The sequence below is a fragment of the Salvelinus sp. IW2-2015 genome, linkage group LG16 (genome assembly GCF_002910315.2).
Source record: "Salvelinus sp. IW2-2015 linkage group LG16, ASM291031v2, whole genome shotgun sequence".
Lineage (NCBI taxonomy): Eukaryota > Metazoa > Chordata > Actinopteri > Salmoniformes > Salmonidae > Salvelinus > Salvelinus sp. IW2-2015.
In genome coordinates this window covers 29,729,196-29,752,655 of record NC_036856.1, presented here as the reverse complement: position 1 = coordinate 29,752,655, position 23,460 = coordinate 29,729,196, and the positions used below count along the sequence as shown (strand labels likewise).

At 40.9% G+C, this 23,460-nt stretch overlaps 1 protein-coding gene and 1 long non-coding RNA gene across 2 annotated transcripts in view; both read right to left on the bottom strand.

The window, feature by feature from the left end:
* Nucleotides 1–1,833: 1,833 nt before the first annotated feature.
* On the bottom strand, nt 1,834–14,488 carry LOC139028949 (uncharacterized). The gene is made up of 2 exons (XR_011481181.1): nt 13,280–14,488; nt 1,834–12,795 (listed from the first exon to the last, which is right to left on the bottom strand). It is a non-coding gene; the product is annotated as an uncharacterized lncRNA (long non-coding RNA).
* A 925-nt stretch (nt 14,489–15,413) lies between these two features.
* The window catches only part of sec16b (SEC16 homolog B, endoplasmic reticulum export factor), a 34,297-nt gene continuing 26,250 nt past the window's right edge, over nt 15,414–23,460 (bottom strand). The window contains 7 exon segments of the mRNA XM_024004135.2: nt 15,414–15,777; nt 15,779–15,829; nt 16,122–16,301; nt 16,624–16,652; nt 16,845–17,126; nt 17,526–17,610; nt 19,819–19,938. Of these exon segments, the coding sequence (XP_023859903.2) occupies nt 15,721–15,777; nt 15,779–15,829; nt 16,122–16,301; nt 16,624–16,652; nt 16,845–17,126; nt 17,526–17,610; nt 19,819–19,938 (804 nt within the window). The 3' untranslated portion in view covers nt 15,414–15,720.

Here is a 23,460-nt window from a genome sequence, read left to right as displayed (position 1 = left end):
GCTATTTGATTTGGAATTTTAGGACCCCTTTAGGTAAAAAAAGTTAATTATTGTCACATTCTGACCTAAGTTTCTTTTTTATGTCTTTGTGTTAGGTTGGTCAGGGCGTGAGTTGGGGTGGGCAGTCTATGTTCTTTTTTYTAGGTTATTTGTTTTCTATGTGTTTGGCCTGGTGTGGTTCCCAATCAGAGGCCGCTGTTTATCGTTGTCTCTGATTGGGAGCCATATTTAGGTAGCCTGTTTTTCATTGTGTGGGGTGGGTGATTGTTTCCTATTTTCCGTTTCAGTGTTTGCACCATTCGGGACTGTTTCGGTTTTCATTTTGATTCTCTTGTTCTTTTTGTATTTTGTATTCATTCTAATTAAAAGATATTATGGATACGAACCACGCTGCATTTTGGTCCTCCTCACCTTCCACCAACGAAAGCCGTTACAATTATTTGATAAAATATTGAATTTGACCTTTACTACTGGCCCATGAATAACACATTCATGAATGGCAAAACAGACAATCAAAAAATGTATCATAAGGAATAAGGTTTTGAATTGTCTGTCCTATATCTTGGAGATATAAGAAAGATCAGGAATTTTATAATTTTTTTACACATATTTAACCCCTTATTTTTGTTGGCACAAAACTACCTCCATACTTCCATTCATTTGTATGGGTTACCTTTAGATGAGTCTGAAGGACAAGCCGTTCGGATGCTACAAATGTTTTTGTGAGAAGACAGATTTTCGAAATGCCTCCTGGTCTGACAAATAGCGCTGTAGCTCTGCCACTTGTCACCCCAGATGTGGAAGGGCGACATAGGCGGATGTGGTGGATTGAGAAGCAGCCCATTCAAAAAAACTGATACTGTATCTCTAGCTTAAACTGATGGATTTTGATGGGGATTTTTTTATTATGTTACTTAGATTTATGCATCGGTGCGTCAATAGACTAGGAGGTTTAAATGGAAGCTTCTCTAATGTTAAACATGTAAAGTGTGGTGTATCGCAGGGCAGCCCTCTTGGCCCTCTACTTTTCTATGTTTTACCAATGACCTGCCACTGGCATTAAACAAAGCCTGTGTGTCCATGTACTGTATGCTGGTGATTCATGCCAGTCTCTCTTGGCTAAGAGTTGAGTAAAGACTGACTGCATTGCTTCTTGTTTTTCTAAGAAACATTGTGTTGGAAATTCCAAATTGTTTGTATAGTCAACTTACACACAGCACTGACACACACTTACCCCACCAGACATGCCACCAGGGGCCTTTTACAGTCCCCAGGTCCAGAACAAATTCAAGGAAACATACAGTATTATACAGAGCCATGGAACTTCCTTCCATCTCATATAGCTCAAGTAAACAGCAACCTGGTTTCAAAAAACAAACAAAGCAACACCTCACGGCCCAATGCCTCTCCACCATGTGACGTACTTGTTGTGTATGTACTGACATGTATGTGGAACTGATAGATGCACACACACATACTACATGTTAAGGTTTTACATGTATGTCAGTTGTAATGTTTGTTATGTGTTGGACCCCAGTAAGACTAGCTGTCGCCATTGGCGTCGGCTAATGGGGATCCTATCCCCATTACGTCAATTAGCTCGTACCCCTGCACATTGACTATCTAACAGTACTCCTTGTATATAGTCTCGTTATTTTTGTTTTATTGTGTGACTATTTACTTTTTTATTTGTACCAAATATTTTGTACTTTTTAACTCAGCATTGTTGGGAAAGGGCTTGTAGGTAAGCATTTCATGGTAAACACTTGTTGTATTTGGTGCATGTGACAAATAAAATTAGATTTGATTAATAAAATCGAAATTTAAAAATCGTATTTGTTTACCCATAAAACACTCTCTCTCACATGACAACACAGGATTGCATATAGCAATATGCCTTTTTATAAATTATTTATGTACATTTTGTTCATAAGTGTGTTATACCTTTTCCATTGTGGAACTTACTTTAGAATTATCAGCACCATTGCCATCTTATTTGTTTACCAATGAAATACTCTCACCTGACAACACAGGATTGCATTTAGTCAGTGTCCGCCCTTTTGGCACATGGAAATAAGCCAAATCTTACTAGTGGCTGTCTCTCCAGCTCTAGGGCTGAGAATAGTGACCCAGTGTCAAGCAAATGTGTCCTACACTGGCAGCCTCAGTAGCCTTGTACGAGCCTTGGTTTGAGATCTCAGTGACTTGGAAAGAAGGGATTGCCAGATTGGAATGGCCACCCCTCAGAGCCTGGTTCCTCTGTAGGTTTCTTCCTAGGTTCCTGCCTTTCTAGAGAGTTTTTCCTAGCCACTGTGCTTCTACATCTGCATTGCTTGCTGTTTGGGGTTTTAAGATGGGTTTCTGTATAACACTTTGTGACATCTGCTGATGTAAAAAGGGCTTTATAAATACATTTGATTGGATTTGATTGCATTTATTCAGTATCCCCCCTTTAACACATGGATAAATGTCAAATGGTACACTATCTCCTACATCATCCAGCATATTGTGGGCCACTTTATATGTATATTTATAAAGCCAAGTTTTGTCACGCCTTCTTTAGGGTGATGCAAAACAACAAAATCAGGAATGAGGGATAGTTTTCACTGTTGAGATGTGGTCCAAACCGGTGACTTGGCTGGGAGTCTTACTAGCAGCTGTCTCTCCTGTCTCTCTGGCTCTAGGGCTGAGAATAGTGACCCAGTGTCCAGCCATGTGTCCTGGCCCCCACCCATTACACTGGCAGCCTGAGTAGCCCAGCACGAGCCTTGGTTTGTGCGGGCCGGAACTGGTCATAGGAACAGGCGCCTATCTCTTGTTTCTGTAGCGTGAGGCAGCTTGATGTACAAGTACACCCGCTGGACAGGACACTGTCTATCCACAATCTATCTAATTAAAGGAAAACTCCACAAAAAAACTATATTTTGGTATTTGTTTCATTAGTCCATTGGTGACATAGTCCCAAAATGTTTGGCTTGTCAGCAATCAAGTTTTCAAGATTTATAACTTTCAAAATACATAAATCATCCCCTTATGATGCATTTTGCATTATATGATGCATAACGCATCATATGATGAAAAATGCATCATACAGGGATGATTTATGTATTTTGAAGACTTTATATCTGACAAGCAAAACATTTTGGGACTATGTCAACAATGGAGTTTTCGTTTAATGCTGAGTGCCAGGCAGAGACACATCTGGTCTAATTTTTACAGTTTTTGGTATGACTCAGCTGGGGATCAAACTCCCAACCTTCCAATATCAGGGTGGACACTAACCACAAGGCCACTGAGTTAGTGTGTCTCAGGCTGTGTCACAAATGGCACTCTTTTCCCTACATAGAGCACTACTAAAGTAGCACTGAAGTAGAAAAATACCATTACCACACATATACTTTAAATGTACACACGTTCATTTTCAGTTCAAGAGTCACAGTACAGTAGACATTACAGAATTTATGGAACTGGTGACAGGCACAACATACAGGTAACTGCTAAAATAAAGGAAACACTTGATTAAATGAGGGATGCAAAGTGTATTGAAAGCAGGTAATTCCACACAGGTGTTGCTCCTGAGTTAATTAATTGCTTAGGATCATGTATAAAAATGCCCAGTTGCCCATTATTTTGACTACCATGGCTAGAAGAAGAGATCTCAGTGTCTCTGAAAGAGGGGTCTCAAAGAGGATGTGTAGGTGTGGGGGGGTGTCTGCGTGCGGGGGGGTGTCTGCGTGCGCGCCAGTCACCAGATCTCAACCCAATTGAACACTTATAGGAGATTCTGGAACCACACCTGATAAAGCAATTTCTACCACCATCAACAAAACACCAAATTCTGACATTTTTCATGGAAGAATGGTGTCTTATCCTTCAAATAGAATTCCAGACACTTGTAGAATCTATGACAATGTGCATTGAAGCTGTTCTGGCAGCTCATGGTGTCCTTGGCCCAGCACCCTATTAAAGGCCCTATTAAACATAATTTTTCTGTCTTTTATATATATATATATATATATTTCCACATCATGAGGTTGGAATAATACTGTGAAATTGTGAACATTATGATAATGCCCCTTTAGTGTAAGAGCTATTCGAAAAGACTGCTTGAAATTACAGCTTGCTTTGGTGGGATGGAGTTTTGGCCTGCCTAGTAACATTGCCAGGTGGTAAATTAGTTAATAGACCATTAAGCTAGTTTTCAGTTTTCCCCCTCCCACTCAGACCACTCCCAGACAGTCCTAGCAACATTCTTGCTTGAGAAATKTCTCTTTGCTAAAAACCTATTTTTGTTTCTTTTTGACTATTTTAATTGAAAACAATCACAGTAAGGTACTTAATTGTTACCCAGAAATGATTAGATATTTAAATAAAAACAGCTGCATTGGACCTTTAAGACACTTAATTGTTGGCATGTGTTTATTTCAGCTGTACCTGTACATTTATTTCACCCTACAAGACCCTGAAAATAAAGATGACAAAGAAAAAAGAAAGAAAAAAGAATCATATAACAATAGGCCTTTTTATAAATTCTGAGTAACTTTTTCATAGTATTTTTTTTTTTTTTCATAAGTGTGTTATACATTTTCCATTGTGGAACTTACTTTATAATTACCAGCACCGTTGCCATCTTATTTGTTTATCCATGAAATACTCCCACGTGACATCAGAGGATTGCATTTAGTCAGTGTCCCCCCCCTTTAAAACATGGAGACAACACTACATCATCCAGCACATGTAGGCCACTTTATATCAGTCTATTTAAAAAGTCACATTTCGCCACGCCTTCTTTAGGGTGATGCGAAACAACACAATCAGGAATGAGGGATAGTTTTCACTGTTGAGATGTGGTCCAGACCAGTGACATGGCTGGGAATCTTACTAGCAGCTGTCTTTCCTATCTCTAGTGCTGAGAATAGTGACCCAGTGTCCAGCCAACGTGTCCTGGAATCCATTACACTGGCAGCCTCAGTAGCCTAGCACGAACCTTGGTTTGTGCCAGCCGAAACAGCTCATAGGAGCAGGTCCCTGTCTCCTGTTTCTGTAGCGTGAGGCAGCTTGATGTGCACAAAACATTAGGAACACCTGCTCTTTCCATGACATAGACTGACCAGGTGAAAGCTATGATCTCTTATTGATGTCGCTTGTTAAATCCACTTCAATCAGTGTAGATGAAGGGGAGGAGACAAGTTAACCCTTTACTGCAGTGGGCTAGTTCAAATCTACTTTGAAACAAAGTCACCTCACACATGGTTATGGGCTTAAAAAAAAGAAGACACCTGTACCGTGTCAGATATAGAGTTGAAATGTATTCAATGTTGAGTTTGCACTTACTGTACATCACAAAAGACTGAAATATAGCAAAATTATATATAATGTTTATTGATGCTTAAATTATGAAAAATTTGAACAACATTCCACCAATGAGGGAACTAGAGGGCGTTTTGGTCATTTGACTGCAGGAAAGGGCTACGGATTTTTAAGCATTGAGACAATTGAGACATGGATTGCGTATAATGTGCCATTCAGAGGGTGAATGGGCAAGACAAAATATTTAAGTGCCTTTGAACAGGGTATGGTAGAAGGTGCCATGCGCACCGGTTTGAGTGTGTTAAAAATTGCACCGCTGCTGGGTTTTTCACRCTCAACAGTTTCTCGTGTGCATCAAGAATGGTCCCCCACCCAAAGGACATCCAGCCAGTTTGACACAACTGTTGGAAGCATTGTAGTCAACATGGGACAGCATCCGTGTGGAACGCTTTCAACACCTTGTAGAGTCCATGCCCCAATGAAGTGAGGCTGTTCTAAGGGGGGTGTGCAACTCAATATTAGGAAGGTGTTCCTAATGTTTTGTACAATCAGTGTATAGTGCACTACTAAAGTAGCACTGAAGTAGAAAAATGGGAATAGTGTTCATTTTGGACACATCCTGAGGCTGCCAGTGTAACGGGTGGGGGCCTGAATACGTTGGCTGGACACTGGGTCACTATTCCCAGCCCTAGAGCCAGGAGTGTTGACTAATGGTAAAAGGAGATGGGACCAGGCATAATTCGAAATTCTTCACTCCTGCTTGAAAGGCATCATATGACATTTAAATTATGGACTTGCTATTCCCATGTAAATTAACATTTTCACAAGATTAAGTTTCACTGGGCCTTAACTGCAATATATTTCTGTAAAACACAGTGGTAAATAATTGTCTATCATAAATAGATATAGTAACATGATTGAATAACACTTCTAAGTATATCAAACCAAAGTTAAAACACTTGTCAATTAATATTTMTTGTAAAACATAACCAAGAGATTTAATGAATAAGGTTCTGTATTAAGCAAACCATATACAAATTACTATGGCCATAAATGACTTACCTAAAATATAATACATGTTTGCACATTGGTTTCTGGGCCTATACTAGTCTGATTAAATTAAATAAAAAACTTTGATAAGACCCTGAAGGAAATTCCTTACATTTACAAATACAATGACAAGGCATTGTTTTCTGAGAGAAATAAAATGAAAATAATCATACATATTGCATATCCCTTTTAGTGATAGGCTAGTTTAGATTACCTCTATGGAATAATATCCTGTTAATGGTACCTGTTTTGTAGGCCATGTGGTCAGGGCCAGACTGTTCCACATGCGTATGTGTATCTGTGTCACAGAATACAGTTTATAGTGTGTGACTTTCTTCATTTTTATATACAGTACCAGTCCAAAGTTTGAACACACCTACTTATTCCAGGGCTTTTCTTTATTTGTACTATTTTCTACATTGTAGAATAATAGTGAAGACATCAAAACTATGAAACAACACATATGGAATCATGTAGTAACCAAAAAAGTGTTAAACAAATCAAAAGTATATATTTTAGATTTCAGATTCTCCATACTTTTGACTGGTACTGTAGATTATTCTCCGTTAGTCAGCACCTTTACAAATATTCTGGGGTGTGTCAGCTCATGCTTTTTATAGAATACAGTTTCCCCTCAATCCTAACATGTGCCATACTGTCTCAGAGCCAGATTTATATTTTGGCTGATACTGTGGCACATACCCCTAAGGAAAAGTTTGCCCTTGTGGTCCTGGCTGTTTGGCCTCATTATACAGGCTCCGGTTGATCAATAGGGTTTGGATGGTGTCCTGATTGAGGCACAGTATATCCAAACCCTGTACTACTCCCACTACTACGCACCATCCAATGTCACCAAAGGGAAATCTTCTCTGACGTCACGTCACCACTCCTGACATAACCAGAACATTTCTCAGGGGGGCCCTGACCTATGCCTTAGTGTGAGTTATAAACAAACTAAATAAAAAYGTTCAGTCCTATACACAATACCTAGGGTATCTATCCTGTAACCAGGATTACAACAGACATGTAAAATAACAGAACTGATGCTGAGGTAAAGCTGAGGTGGCTGTTATTACACATCACAGGCTCTTTCTCTTTCACTATCGTTTTTTCCCCGATAAACTCTGTCCTCTCCTCAACTCCATTGCACTAATCTGAAAGAACTGACCAGGTGAAAAGAGACAGCCTGCCTAATTATGAACTTTCACCTGTCAAGACTTTTCCATTTATGTATGTTGGCCTGTGTCTGTTTAACTGTTTATTCCATGTCCCTGTTTAGTTGTGAATGTAACGCATTGCATTATCTGTACGAAAAGTACATTTCTGTGAACGTTTACATATTTGTCATATAGCAGGCCCTCATCCAGATTGATTTACAGTAATGCACTCATCTTAACAACAAGACAATAGGGTATATCTAATAATGTAATATACTATACAGTAATCAGTGCAGATGAAGGAGGACAGCTTTTTTGACAATTGAGAAACAACCATAGACCATGGTCTATTAAAATCAGTCTCAATCTTGACGTCTAGGGGAAAAACATCCACCTATACAGAACCTGCTGAAAAGAAGTTCCTGTATAGATCTATTTTCAACCAGCAACTATCATAGAATCACACTGATCACATTTTTTATACTATAGCGTGTTAGCATCATCAGCTATTTACTTTTAATTAAACTTCAAATTATAATTTGCAGCTAGGCAGCAACTACAGTGCACAAATCTTTCAGCCAATAACCAACATAAAGGCCTTTCAAGGTCAAGATATCAGAATAATTCATGCAACCGGCGACACCTAAGATAATATGGTCCTACTGAATAAAAATATACAGTGCCTTCGGAAAGTATTCAGACCACTTGAATTTTTCACATTTTGTTAACCTTATTCCAAAATGTATGAAATAGTTTTTTCCCTCATCAATCTACGCACAATACCCCGTTTGGAGAGTTTCTCCCATTCTTCTCTGCAGATCCTCACAAGCTCTGTCAGGTTGGATGGGGAGTGTTGCTGCACAGCTACTTTCAGGTCTCTCCAGTGATATTCGATCAGGTTCAAGTTCGGGCTCTGGCTGGGCCACTCAAGGACATTCAGAGACTTGTCTCGAAGCCACTCCTGCGTTGTCTTGGCTGTGTGCTTAGGGTCGTTGTCCTGTTGGAAGGTAAACCTTCGCCCCAGTGTGAGGTCCTGAGCACTCTGGAGCAGGTTTTCATCAAGGATCTCTCTGTACTTTGCTCCGTTCATCTTTCTCTCGATTCTGACTAGTCTCCCAGTCCCTGCCGCTGAAAAACACCCCCACAGCATGATGCTGGCACCACCATGTTTCACCGTCGAGATGGTGCCAGATTTCCTCCAGACGTGGCGCTTGGCATTCAGGCCAAAGAGTTCAATCTTGGTTTCATCAGACCAGAGAATCTTGTTTCTCATGGTCTGAGCTTTAGGTGCCTTTTGGCAAACTCCAAGCGGGCTGTCATGTGCCTTTTACTGAGGAGTAGCTTCCGTCTGGCCACTCTACCATAAAGGCCTGATTGGTGGAGTGCTGCAGAGATGGTTGTCCTTCTGGAAGGTTCTCTCATCTCCACAGAGGAACTCTAGAGCGCTGTCAGAGTGACCATCGGGTTCTTGGTCACCTCCCCAATTGCTCAGTTTGGCTGGGCGGCCAGCTCTAGGATGAGTCTTGGTGGTTCTAAACTTCTTCCATTTAAGAATGATGGAGGCCACGGTGTTTTGGGGACCTTCAATGCTGCAGACATTTTTTGGTCCCCTTCCCCAGATCTGTGCCTCAACCCAATCCTGTCTCAAAGCTCTACGGACAATTCCTTCGACCTCATGGCTTTGTTTTTGCTCTGACATGCACTGTCAACTGTGGGACCTTATATAGACTGCTGTGTGCCTTTCCAATCATGTCCAATCAATTGAATTTACCACAGGTGGACTCCTATCAAGTTGTAGAAACATCTCAAGGATGATCAATGGAAACAGAATGCACCTGAGCTCAAGTTCGAGTCTCATAGCAAAGGGTCTGAAACTTATGTAAATAAGGTATTTCTGTTTTTTATTTGAAATAAAATTTGCAACAATTTCTAAAAACCTGCGTTCACTTTGTCATTATGGGGTATTGTGTGTAGATTGCTGAGGATTTGTTTTTATTGAATCCATGTTAAAATAACGTAACAAAGTGTGGAAAAAGCCAAGGGGTCTGAATACTTTCCGAAGGCACTGTATACAGCTAGAAATTGATAGCTTGACTTATCACACAGCAGGATTTACAAGCTTGCATTGGAGTTTGTCGTAAAAGTGTTATTTTATGTATAAAATGCATTGGCAACTACACATGAGTTAACACAAATGTCTAGAAGATACTGAATTACCAAGAACTTGAGACTTGGGGCATAAAACGTTAGGACTTGCACTTGCCTTGATTTGAGCTTACAATTCACAACTTGAGACTTTTTCTACATAACTTTTCTTGGACTTTAGGACTTGAAATTAACTTGTGACTCGAAATCAATGATTAGACAAAGATAGGTCTATCTAAACATGAGTCATTGTTGCATATAGCTGCAAAATATGACCAATGAGACCTGAGACTTGCTCCAAAAATAACTTTTCTTGGATCCTTTACTTATGACTTGAGATTTTAGGTGAGATTTACTTGACCAGCTTTACTACTTTCACTACTTTGCAGCGTCCGATGCTGGCCATTTCCCCATCTGTCAGCTCAGGGGAACCAGATCTCAGCTGTTAAGTTATCTCAGTGAACACTGAGCCCTTAAAAGCCCACTCACTCCCCCTGCCTGCCTGCGTAGCCTACCAACTCAACACATGATGTCAAAATACTGTCCGGCTGAAAGGGCATCTGAGAATAGATATGTGGGTTGTGGCCTGGTTGGCATTGGGGTCCTGCACAGTGTTCATACATTCATACAATCCCAGTTCAGACATTTAAGGGGTCAGTATGCTGGCCTTCTGTAGATTTTGTTGTGCTTCTCTTCCGGTTCAGGGTTATTCCTGAGTGATATTGAGCTCTATTGTATATGAGATGTATACACTAGCGTTCAAAAGTTTGGGGTCACTTAGAAATGTAATTGTTTTTGAAAGAAAAGCACTTTTTTGGTCCATTAAAATAACATCAAATTGATCCGAAATACAGTGTAGACATGGTTAATGTTGTAAATGACTATTGTAGCTGGAAACGGCAGATTTTTGGAATATCTACATAGGCGAACAGAGGCCCATTATCAGCAACCATCACTCCTGTGTTCCAATGGCACGTTGTGTTAGCTAATCCAAGTTTATCATTTTAAAAGGCTAATTGATCATTAGAAAACACTTTTGTAATTATGTTAGCACAGCTGCAAACTGTTGTTCTGATTAAAGAAGCAATAAAATTGGCCTTCTTTAGACTAGTTGAGTATCTGGAGCATCAGCATTTGTGGGTTCACTTACAGGCTCAAAATGGCAAAGATCTTTCTTCTGAATTCTTCTGAGAAATTAAGGCTATTCCATGCGAGAAATTGCCAAGAAACTGAAGATCTCGTACAATGCTGTGTACTACTCCCTTCACAGAACAGCGCAAACTGTCTCTAACCAGAATATAAAGAGAAATTGAAGGCCCTGTTGCACAACTGAGCAAGAAGACAAGTACATTAGAGTGTCTAGTTTGAAAAACAGACGCTTAACAAGTCATCAACTGGCAGCTTCATTAAATAGTACCCGCAAAACACCAGTCTCAACATCAACAGTGAAGAGGCGACTCCGGGATGCTGGCCTTCCAGGCAGAGTTGCAAAGAAAAAGCCATATCTCAGACTGGCCAATAAAAATAAAAGATTAAGATGGGCAAAAGAACACAGACACTGGACAGAGGAACACTGCCTAGAAGGCCAGCATCCCGGAATCGCCTCTTCACTGTTGATGTTGAGACTGGTGTTTTGCGGGTACTATTTAATGAAGCTGCCAGTTAAGGACTTGTTAGTCGTCTGTTTCTCAAACTACACACTCTAATGTACTTGTCCTCTTGCTCAGTTGTGCACCGGGGCCTCCCACTCCTCTTTATATTCTGGTTAGAGACAGTTCTCTGTTCTGTGAAGGGATTAGTACACAGCGTTGTATGAGATCTTTAGTTTCTTGGCAATTTCTCACTGACGAGTTTCAGAAGAAAGAGCTTTGTTTCTGGCCATTTTGAGCCTGTAATCGAACCCACAAACGCTGATGCTCCAGATACTCAACTAGTCTAAAGAAGGCCAATTTTATTGATTCTTTAAATCAGAACAACAGTTTGCAGCTGTGCTAACATAATTTCAAAATGGTTTTCTAATGATCAATTAGCCTTTTAAAATGATAAACTTGGATTAGCTAACACAACGTGACATTGGAACACAGGAGTGATGGTTGCTGATAATGGGCCTCTGTACGCCTATGTAGATATTCCATAAACAATCTGCCGTTTTCCAGCTACAATAGTCATTTACAACATTAACAATGTCTACACTGTATTTCTGATCAATTTTATGTTATTTTAACGGACAAAAAATGTGCTTTTCTTTCAAAAACAAGGACATTTCTAAGTGACCCCAAACTTTTGAACGGTAGTGTATGTGTGTGTAGAGTGTGTGTGCTGGCGTGTGTGTGCGTATGTGTGTGTGAATATCACACTCATGTTGGACATAGGAAAAACATTTCCTTGGCTGCAACTTATCTAGATTAATGACAGAATGTATGGTACTTAAAAAGTATTATTAGATTGGTTAAAGTTTTTTTTTACAGTATGTGTTGCAGAGTTTGTCAGGGTTATGCAGGGTAGTGCAATGGTTGAAATGCATACTTTGCTCCAGATTCAAAGCTCAAAGGGCAGCAATGATTTAGCAACAAGTTGTATACAACTTGTTTGTGAATAATATGACAATTATAAACCATAGTTTAACACAAGTTAACCATATTCATCTATAGTTTAGATAATGATAAAAGGGAGGGATACTCATAGAAATCAAGGTTATGTCTCATATACAATAGTATTCAGGTCAAATAGCACATGAGCACTGTTTTCTGATTGAGAAAAATATATTCACAAAAAAGCATTGTTATAAACCATTTGTATTTCTCTGTTGTACTCATTCTGTTGTTTAAAAACTACTGAAAGGATTCTACAGCAGACCAAAGTTCAGACAATCACTCAATGGCACTAACACTCGAAGCACTAACACTATCAATGGAAGCACTATCACTATATGGCAGAGCATGTTGGGTATTTCATTACAAAAGAAGCACCAGTCAAAATTCCTCACTTCATGTTAGCCAAGACAAGCATACAGTTGTCATTCAGCATGAATATGTCTGGTTCAAGAGCAGCCCGACAGGAAACAATATATCGGGAGCACTACAAGTATCCCACAAAAACATCCACCATCGCTCTGGAGTGGGGAATTAAAAATCTGAAAAACAGGAAAAATCCAACAAAAGAGTGTAAAATTGTTTGACGAGTCTAAGTTCCAGGCACTCCAGATGGGTTTTACATTTTAAAAGCCTTTATCTACAGGGCATAGAGCAGTTCAAAAAATGTAAAGTCCCCAACATGTTTCAGCATAGAGCCTTCATCAAAGTGTAGGTGAAAGAGAAATAGAAAACCAGCCCAAATTCGCTTCCGGGAGAATTAGATACAGTGATAAGTGAGCTTTGCAGCCTCCTGTCCACAACTCTGGACAGTATTGGACACTGTTCTGCACATTATTAATGCATTTCTGCAGTTCCAACATGCAGTAATCCATTAAATATCAATATCAATTGTCACCACAAATATTTTATTATCATTAATGATTTGTGTATGTGTACAGGTGTATGATGTATGGTGGGTGGTTGCAGAAAAACATAAAAACTTTAGTCTATGTGTTGTCCAATGCATTCCGGCCTGTTATTCACCCGCTTTCCGAGAAAAGGCGTTGATACCAGTAGATGCAGGCTGGGTAGGAAAATTGGTTGCAGGGATGTTGGTAGTGGAAGGGAAAGAAAATAGGGAAGTGGGAGGCGTCTCCTGAGGAAATACACATAAATGATGTTACATTAACGCCCAAGACCCACTGACCTAGTATTGCACAATGACGTAACCGACGAATACATACCGAGGGGCACTAAGGATGCAGATGTAGGATCTTAATTTGACCAGTATTGTCATAGCAAAATAATCCTGCAGCAACAGGATTTGAACGTTTAGTCCATAATGTTGCTTGATCGGTGGTTAGGCTATTAGCTGGACAAAAGTAGGCTACATGAAAAGTGCAATACTGTTGATTTAACCTGTGTTAGTGCGGATTTTCAATTAATTTATATAAGTCACGAAGTTCATCTGCAACAAAAGAGTGATCAAATTAAGATCCTTCAGCTGTACTAAGGGGTCATCACTCGGAAAGTCAGCCACCTTACACTAAATTCATTTTACGGCACTATGATGCGTTAGGTTTGCTTATCTCTCAGAACCTCCAGTTTAAGGGGCATACATAGACTCAATAGCTTCTCCATGGTGAGTTTTGAGAGTTTACTGTCATTGACATAAGGAAAGCTACTTGTTTCTGATTATGTAATCATGTATTTAAGATGTTTCTGAAAAGCTTTACTTTGACAATTGGTAGGTTATATTTGCATTGTTAAAAACTATGTTTAACTTACAACAATTTATCAGCCCGTTAGTCTCAAACATTTTAATATACTGTTATCACTTAATAACAAAAAACAATAAAATCCTTCAAATTACTTGTGACTTGACTTATTGGCATATTTAGAGCAAGTTTTAAAAATCACTGTTTTAATCTAACTTGCATGATACAATGCTCTCAGGAAAGTAGTAGTTAAACCTCTACCATTTATGACACAAATAGTTATTGTATCATTGTAGCTTATGCTTTATCATTGTAACTTATGGATCGTAGCTGTACAATTCAGATGCTATGGACAACAAAATAGCTAAACTACCGTATTTATGCAGAATGTGTTGCAAACATTGCCATTGAACTGGAAAGAGTTGGTTGACCGACAACAAATACCATACCCTACTTAGAGCTAGTACTTAAACGACAGCAAATACCATACCCTACTTAGAGCTAGTACTTAAACGACAGCAAATACCATACCCTACTTAGACTAGTACTAAAGACCGCAAATACCATACCCTACTTAGAGCTAGTAACTAAAGACAGCAAAACCATACCCTACTTAGAGCTAGTACTTAAACGACAGCAAATACATACCCTACTTAGAGCTATGCTTAAACGACAGCAAATACCATACCCTACTTAAGCTAGTACTTAAAGAACAGCAAATACCATACCCTACTTAGAGCTAGTACTTAAAGGACAGCAAATACCATACCTACTTAGAGCTAGTACTTAAAGACAGCAAATACCATACCCTACTTAGAAGCTAGTACTAAACGACAGCAAATACCATACCCACTTAGAGCTAGTCTTAAACGACAGCAAATACCATACCTCTTAACTAGTACTTAAGACAGTACATACCTTTAGCTATACTTAAAGACAGCAAATACCTACCCTACTTAGACTAGTACTTAACGACAGCAAATACCATACCTACTTAGAGCTAGTAGTACCTTAAACGACAGCAAATACCATACCCTACTTAGAGCTAGTGCTTAAACGACAGCAAATACATACCTACTTAGAGTAGTGCTTAAACGACAGCAAATACCATACCCTACTTAGAGCTAGTACTTAAACAACAGCAAATACCATACCCTACTTAGAGCTAGTGCTTAAACGACAGCAAATACCATACCCTACTTAGAGCTAGTGCTTAAAGGACAGCAAATACCACACCCTACTTAGAGCTGTGCTTAAACGACAGCAAATACCATACCCTACTTAGAGCTAGTACTTAAACGACAGCAAATACCATACCCTACTTAGAGCTAGTGCTTAAGGACAGCAATACCATACCCTACTTAGAGCTAGTGCTTAAAGGACAGCAATAAACCATACCCTACTTAGAACTAGTGGCTAACCTTCATAAAAAGGTTCAATGGTCTACATTCAAACTAAACATCGTCACCACCTCCAATGGGTCTTATGAGAGGTACAAGGAGATCAAATTATCTGAATATCATAATAATAATAATAGCCAAAACTGCCTTAGTGGTTATTTGAAGAATCCTTTTCATTTTAAAAGATTTTTTAACTAAGTTCATAATTTTCTTGCCCATCATCATTCAAAATAGTATTATGTCATCGACATCATTTGTTGGACTGTAAACTACAAAACCTAAACTTGAGATCACTGACTTGACAGCGCACGCGTTTAGTCCCCCATCTAACAGCTAGCTAAGAGTTAACAGTAGGTCTGCTTGACCCTTACCATAGTGGAACTGGGTCAGCTGAGTCTGCATCCTGAGACGCCTCACTTTGCTCCTTCTTTGGGTTTGTGTTTGAACCAGCCGCTAAAACCACCCCGACTTGAGCTCTGATCAACACAGACACAGAGAGAGACAGAGAGAGAGACAGAGAGACAGAGAGAGACCACAAGAGAGAGAAGAGAGAGAGGAGAGGACACACAGAGATACACAGAGAGAGAGAGACTGTTAATGGTGGTGCGACTCCGCGCCCTTTCAGTTCCGACTTGCCGCGAGAGCGAGAAAGAAGAAGAGAGAGAGAGAGAGAGAGAGAGAGAGAGAGAGAGAAAGAGGCTTATTAAAACAAATTCTGGTTCTTATCTGATGCTGTCGACATGACGACAGGCATCAGGCTCCACCCACCTGTTTTGGTTGGATTTTGTCCGGCTCTGAGTCCTTGCCCTCCTGCGTGATGGTGGCCTGGTGCCCTCCCTGCTGCCATGCCTGCTGATCTCCATAATCATACTCCTGGCCATAGTGCTGACAATACTGCTGACCATACTCTGCCACTGGCATCATGCCAGCATTTATATGGACCCCTGTCTGCATAGGAGAGACAGATATACAGACTGTCATTTGACATCTCGGTGGACACAAACAAGACACATGACCTCATCTGAGTCTCACAAATACATTTATCAAACGATTTCACATGCTTGATCAGTTTTTTAAAAGTTTTTATTTGTTTATTTATTTATGTTTTACATATAAAATACAGCACCACTGACAGAAACAGCAGGTGCTCAGGAATAAATCACTGGAAATCTTTACAGAGATTAAATTTGTATGCCCCAATAGGGGGTATGTTCGTGTATATACATGTAATGTATGTTTGGTAGCCAATAAAACTCTCCTGAGCACTCACCATGCCTGGGCCAGCAGAAGGATCAGCCCCTAGAACAATACAATGAAATCAAAGCATGAGGTCCTCATAACACAGTTAACAGAAACATGTAAGAAGATTCATAAAATGAGTAAAAAGGAGTTACATTAAATGAGCATGTTTCATTGTAAACCACCAGAAACAGGGTTGAATCACTAGTATGTTTGATCAATCAAAACCAGGGCCTTCATCCATTTTCTCACCTTCCCCTGCTGAAGGAGGACAGTCCAGTGTAGGATGCTGAGGTGAAGGCTGAGGTGGAGGCTGTGCAGTGTCTGTGTAGTAGTAACTGTGGTCCTGGCCTCCCACCACAGGTGACACTGCAGGCTGAGTGTTAGAAGCCATGACCGGCAGCGGAGGCTGGGTGTTGATCTGCTGTGGCTGCACGTGCTGTTGTTGTTGCTCTTCTGCTGCTTTGTGGGAGAGGAATTTAGCATCCAGTCCCTGGTCATCTCCCCTTGCAGAAAGATCACCGGTGTCTGATTCTACAGCGAAACCAAAGGAGTGAAGACAAAAATTACAACACTGGAGTGCGTCCCAAATAGCACCCCATTCCCTATCAAATCACTACTTTCGACCTGGGACATGGTTCAAACACTGTGCAACTGGTTGATAGGAGGAGCCCTCTGATGAGTCATCATGCAACTCTGATACATGAGACACTCCCCCCAGGTGGAATAAGAGGGTACCACACCATACAGACACAGACACAGAGCAGAGAAATACTGGATGTGGCACAAATGGTGGCCATACATCACCCAAGTGGATGAAGTGAGTTCCCCCTTACTATGTAACCTCTTTGAGCATCAGGAAAAGTGCTATATGAGTCCAATAAATTGTTATTAATTGTCCATTGAAATAATGATCTGGGACTGTAGGTTTACCTGAATACACTCTGCTCTCCTCATGGGCCAATGCACTCCCGTCTGCTGGTGACTGGTATGTATCACTACAACCACTGCTCCCCATCTAAGCAAATAGATACGTTTTAACCATAGCATCATAATGTGTAGAGAATGTTTTGGAAGAGACAAAAAATACACAATTAAGATCATATGAGCCAATTGAAGAATTTCAAACGGTCTGGTATTGTTTGAAATATATAATTTAAATGGTACAAAGGGATTCTAATGTAGTAATACAAATGTTACCAGTGTCTATGTAAGGTCAACCATTGTGCTGACTGAGGCAAGTTAAAAACCTGAGTCTAGTCTTGCCAGCTGGACTATAGTAAGTACTTACCACCTAAGCAACCTTGACAAAAGTGCCAACTGACATAATTTCACTCACTTGACAACCTACCAGTACCAGTGGATTATAGGCTAATACCAATTTAGGTGAATCTTAAGATCCAACTACAGTGAGTCCCATTTACTACCATTATTCAATCAACTCTATACAAGGATGTTTATACCCAGTAAATACAGTGGGGCAAAAAAGTATTTAGTCAGCCACCAATTGTGCAAGTTCTCCCACTTAAAAATATGAGCGAGGCCTGTAATTTTCATCATAGGTACATTTCAACTATGACAGACAAAATGAGGGGGGAAAAATCCAGAAAATCACATTGTAGGATTTTTAATGAATTTATTTGCAAATTATGGTGGAAAATAAGTATTTGGTCAATAACAAAAGTTTATCTCAATACTATTACGTAATACCCTTTGTTGCAATGACAGAGGGCAAACGTTTTCTGTAAGTCTTCACAAGTTTTCACACACTGTTGCTGGTATTTGGCCCATTCCTCCATGCAATCTCTCTCTAGAGCAGTGATGTTTTGGGCTGTTGCAACACGACTTCAACTCCCTCAAAGATTTTCAATGGGGTTAGATCTGGAGACTGCGCTAGAGCCACTCCAGACCTTGAAATGCTTCTACGAACCACTCCTTCGTTGCCCGCGGTGTGTTGGAATCATTTCATGCTGAAAGACCCAGACACTTTCATCTTCAATGCCCTTGCTGATGGAAAGAGTTTTCACTCAAAATCCACATACATGGCCCATTCATTCTTTCCTTACACGGATCAGTTCCTGGTTCCTTTGCAAAAAAACACCCCAAAGCATGATGTTTCCACCCCCATGCTTCACAGTAGGTATGGTGTTCTTTGGATGCAACTCAGCATTCTTGTCTCCAAACACGACGAGTGAGTTTTTACCAAAAAAAGTTCATTTTGGTTTCATCTGACCATATGACATTCCCCAATCTTCTTCTGGATCATCCAAATGCTCCTCTAGCAAACTTCAGAACGGGCCTGGAACATGTACTGGCTTAGCAGGGACACGTCTGGCACTGCAGGATTTTGAGTCCCTGCGCCGTAGTGTTACTGATGGTAGGCTTTGTTACTTTGGTCCCAGCTCTCTGCAGGTCATTCACTAGGTCCCCCCGTGTTTCTGGGAATTTTCTGCTCCCCTCCATCACGTATGTCATCTGCCTCGAAATCGGCTGCATTTGCCTAGGCCAGGACCGCCGACCGCACGGACTTCCTGATCCAATGAACCTTGCCATTACTTTCGCTAGTTCTTGTATCATTTTGACCCCACGGGTGATCTTGCTGAGCCCCAGATCGAGGGAGATTATCAGTGTCTTTGTGTCTTCCATTTCCTAATAATCCCCACAGTTATTCTTCAAACCAAGCTGCTTACCTATTGCAGATTCAGTCTTCCCACCTGTTGCAGGTCTACAATTTGTTTCTGTGTCCTTTGACACTCTTGGTCTTGGCAATAGTGGAGTTTGGAGTGTGACTGTTTTGAGTTGTGGACAGGTGTCTTTTATACTATAACAAGTTTCAAACAAGGTGCCATTAATACAGGTAACGAGTGGAGACAGAGAGCCGCAAAAAGAAGTTACAGTCTGTGGAGAGCCAGAAATCTTGCTTGTTTGTAGGTGACCAAATACTTATTTTCCACCATAATTTGCAAATAAATTCATTAAAAATCCTACAATGTGATTTTCTGGATTTTCTTTCTCATTTTGTCTGTCATAGTTGAAGTGTACCTATGATGAAAATTACAGGCCTCTCTCATCTTTTTAAGTGGGAGAACTTGCACAATTGGTGGCTGACTAAATACTTTTTTGCCCCACTGTAGGTAATCATCTCCAACACAAACAGAGGAACATGTGAAAATGTGACAGAGAGAGACATGACGAGTACAATAGTGATGCATTGTGGTGTGGTCACCTGTATGCCCTGCTGTCTGTATCTCAGCTGCTGTAGCCAGTCAGGCTCCTGTCCAGGCCTGTCGTCAGCTGTGTCACTGAGCTGTCCCATTCCCTCACACTGCTTCAGCCGCTCTGCCAGCTGGGAGGGGTGGACACACACACAAACAGGGAAAGTGCTGAGCTAACACACACACACACACAGTGTTTTTAAGACACTACTGTACATTAGTGCCTAATCTGGTACCCTCTGGAACAGGTCATTTTTGTATTTTTTTATTGAACCTTTATTTAACTAGGCAAGTCGGTTAAGAACAAATTCTTATTTACAATGGCCGGCCTGCCCCGGCCAAACCCAGACAACTCTGGGGCAATTGTGCGCCGCCCTACGGGACTCCCAATCACAGCCGGATGCGATTCAGCCTCGATTCAAACCAAGGACTGAAGTGACACCTCTTGCACTGGGATGCAGTGCCTTAGAACACTGCGCCACTCGGGAGCTCAGGTCGTTCCTGTCCATGTAATGGTATTCATTATGACCTAAAATTGAAAACTGATCCTAGATCAGCATTCCTACTCTGAGATGCTTTATGAATACAGGCCCTGAAGTGTACTACTAGGAATGCTAGTAATACAGTAGTAATATTAGTATTGTTATTGCAATACTATTAGTATTAGTATTGCATTCCTAGTAATATTACTAGGAATGCAATATGGCATAAAATGTGTGTATGATACATACAGTACAAGTCAGAGTACGCTACTTTTATAAGCTCTCCCTGCAGACTGTGTTTAGTGTATGTATGGAAGTGCATAGATAGGCAGACGCTCTTATGCAGAGCAATTATGGTTAAGTGCCTTGCTCAACGGCACATTGACAGATTTTTCACCTAGTAAGTTCAGGGATTCTAACCAGCTACCGTTCGGTTACTGGGCCAACGCTCTTAACCGCTAGGCTACCTACCGGCGAAGTACTACATATGATGTATTACACACAGGAGAGAAGCCATTAGTCATTTCCGGTCACAACTTGCAGACTTGTTTACGTGCTGCTGCGCGTTTTGTTGCCAACCTTACTTTGCTACCTGACAACTTTACGGTTTTTACTTTTTAATTACCGTTTATATTTTTAGTTTTTCCCTCACTCAACTTTTTCACTCCGGACGTTTTATCTGGAAATGGTTCGTCAGGACTTCCAACAGCCGAAGCTAAGTAGTAACGTAAACTCACTCACTTTTGTACATCGCCTTGGTCCGTACAATTGACCTTATTTTAGCGCCCCAAAAACGTAATACTTCCAGATCAACTGTAATGTCAATACCATTGTAAAGCACAATTTCTTCCCTTTCCAACAGAATCAATTACATGACCTAAAAGCTGCCCGTTTCTGCATGATTCAAGAAGGCAATGAGCCCTGTCTCGTCTTTAAAAAAAATAAAGGGTGGGGAAGCGAAAATAATGCGTGATAGTGAGAAGGAGAGATGTTGTGTGGGAAAATTGCTTTTTCTCACTCGAACTGATCACCTTATCGCCTCTAAAATGTAAATAAAACACTATAAAGAGTTTATATAATGTGTCATTATATACCTATTTGAAGGTTTGTGTCGAATTTGAATCGGGTTTTTAGGGTGGTGCCAAAGTGATCTTAGAAGTAAACAGCGGCTTTGAGAATGATGATCGCATGCAATGATGACACAAAAAATTACTAGGTATCTCCCCCTTACCCCCGTCACTGTCCATTTCTTGTTTTTAAACGATGAGAGAAGTGCTACACCTGGTGGAGAGAGATTGTAAGACATAAATAGTTGCTTTATGCGTGCTGTACGTTACGACATGACACGTCACGATGTAACGGAGGGTCCGTTTTTTCAACTTTTCTCCAATACTATAGAGCCATGTCGATCAACGCTTGAATAGAAATGTAGTTCACACCCCCGATTTTGAAGTCAACACAGTCGCTACAGTCCCATTAGTTTTCTTTGTAGCCTCGTTTGAATGTTGCGGTTGTGCACATTTGTACGGAATGGGGTGAGTTTACGTTAACATTAACATGATGCCTTCTAATTGCAGTCGCTGTACTCATAATATACAGGAGAACGATCGCCTTACGGCGAGGATAGCTGTGCTGCAAGCCCAGCTTCAGACGCAATCGTTAGGCAAGGGTAATTTCAGAAATACGAGATGATAAAAAAGGTGAATATGGGTAGGCGCATAGATTATCATGACTAGAAGCTAAAGACGAAAAAGAGTTTTGTTTTGTTTAAATTAAAATTTGATATAGAATGTTTAGCACACCACGGCCGGTGTTGCGGGATTGCAAGAGGGATTGTCAATAGGTAAACCAGCAGAGGTGAGGCGATCAGGAACAGCAGGTCAATTCATTCGGCTTAAGATGTTTCAGAGCTCATCAATTCAAGATATGAATGGCAGTATTAGTGTAGACGCTGGGTTTTAGAGCGGGGAAATAGAGTCGCCGGCACGATAATTGCTTTTTGCGACACAGGGATTGGGCGGACTCGGGGTAAGAAGTGAGGTAGGAGCTCGCTGCTGTTTATATACATGGTAATTGTGGTATAGACTTGCTTTGAAGTGACGTGCTAACATTAAGGCTGCCCTATTTTGAGATGTGAGGTATGATCGATACTCTTTCAATATGGAGGAATGGAGGAGTCTTTTATCTAGGTGGATTGCTAGGGAACACGCATGTTTAGTTTTGCCAACCTGGGTCGAGGCATAGACTGGTGCCAATGGGAGTGAGCTGACTACACTGGATGGTGCAGTAGGGCAGCATCCAATAACGGGCAGCTGCTACAGCTACTGCTGGCCGCCCTATTATCATTGATGGAGCTGAGGGGGATTTGGAGCTGCTATGGTTCCGTAGATAAAGATGAGAGCAACCCCGAACTGGGATGGAGTCGTCATCCACAGGGGCAGGCTTGGCTGTGTTGTGGTAGTCCAGAAAGAGGGCCCATCATCTACAGGAATATACTATATTTGAGGGAGGGGCGAAAAAGTCTTTCAACCAGCGATTGAGGTTGTGAGACTCTGCTGCTGGTAGAAAACTTTCCAGCGCTCCACTAGATGGGAGGGGCAGGGACATTCAGTCATGGGCCATCTTCTACTGATTTAGGACGCTAAAGCATGTGCGCTTGGATGACTCCTGATGTTTATACCAAATCGTTGGTGCCGAGCGGGGGGGATTGTGGAAACAATAATCGTCTTATACCTGTAACCTGCCGTTTTTAACTCTTTAAGCTCAGCACGATATCAGATGTATCCTTAACGTCGTTAGCCTGGCCTGGTAAAGAGTTGAGGGCTGGATTATCGTTTGACTAAATCGGTAATGGGAGTGATGAATAGGGTTTCACATTTGTCAGAGTAATGGTGAGCTTCGGCGTACTCAAACCCGTAACGATGAGAAGTAGAGACAAAAGAGCGGCATGATTCGACTCACTGCTCATGGGATGAGAAGCGGTTGAAAACGTTGTGTCTGCTTGAAGTAGCCGAACCCCGGTTGAGCTAATCTACAGGATCCCAAGTCATCGAGAAGAGTTTGTCCGGTTGCGGGACGTGGCAGGGGGATTTTAATCTAACGGGGTTACTATCTGTATTACTGGGAGCCGATGGCTGTTACTATCCGTTCTTTACCACTGAAAGAAATCCG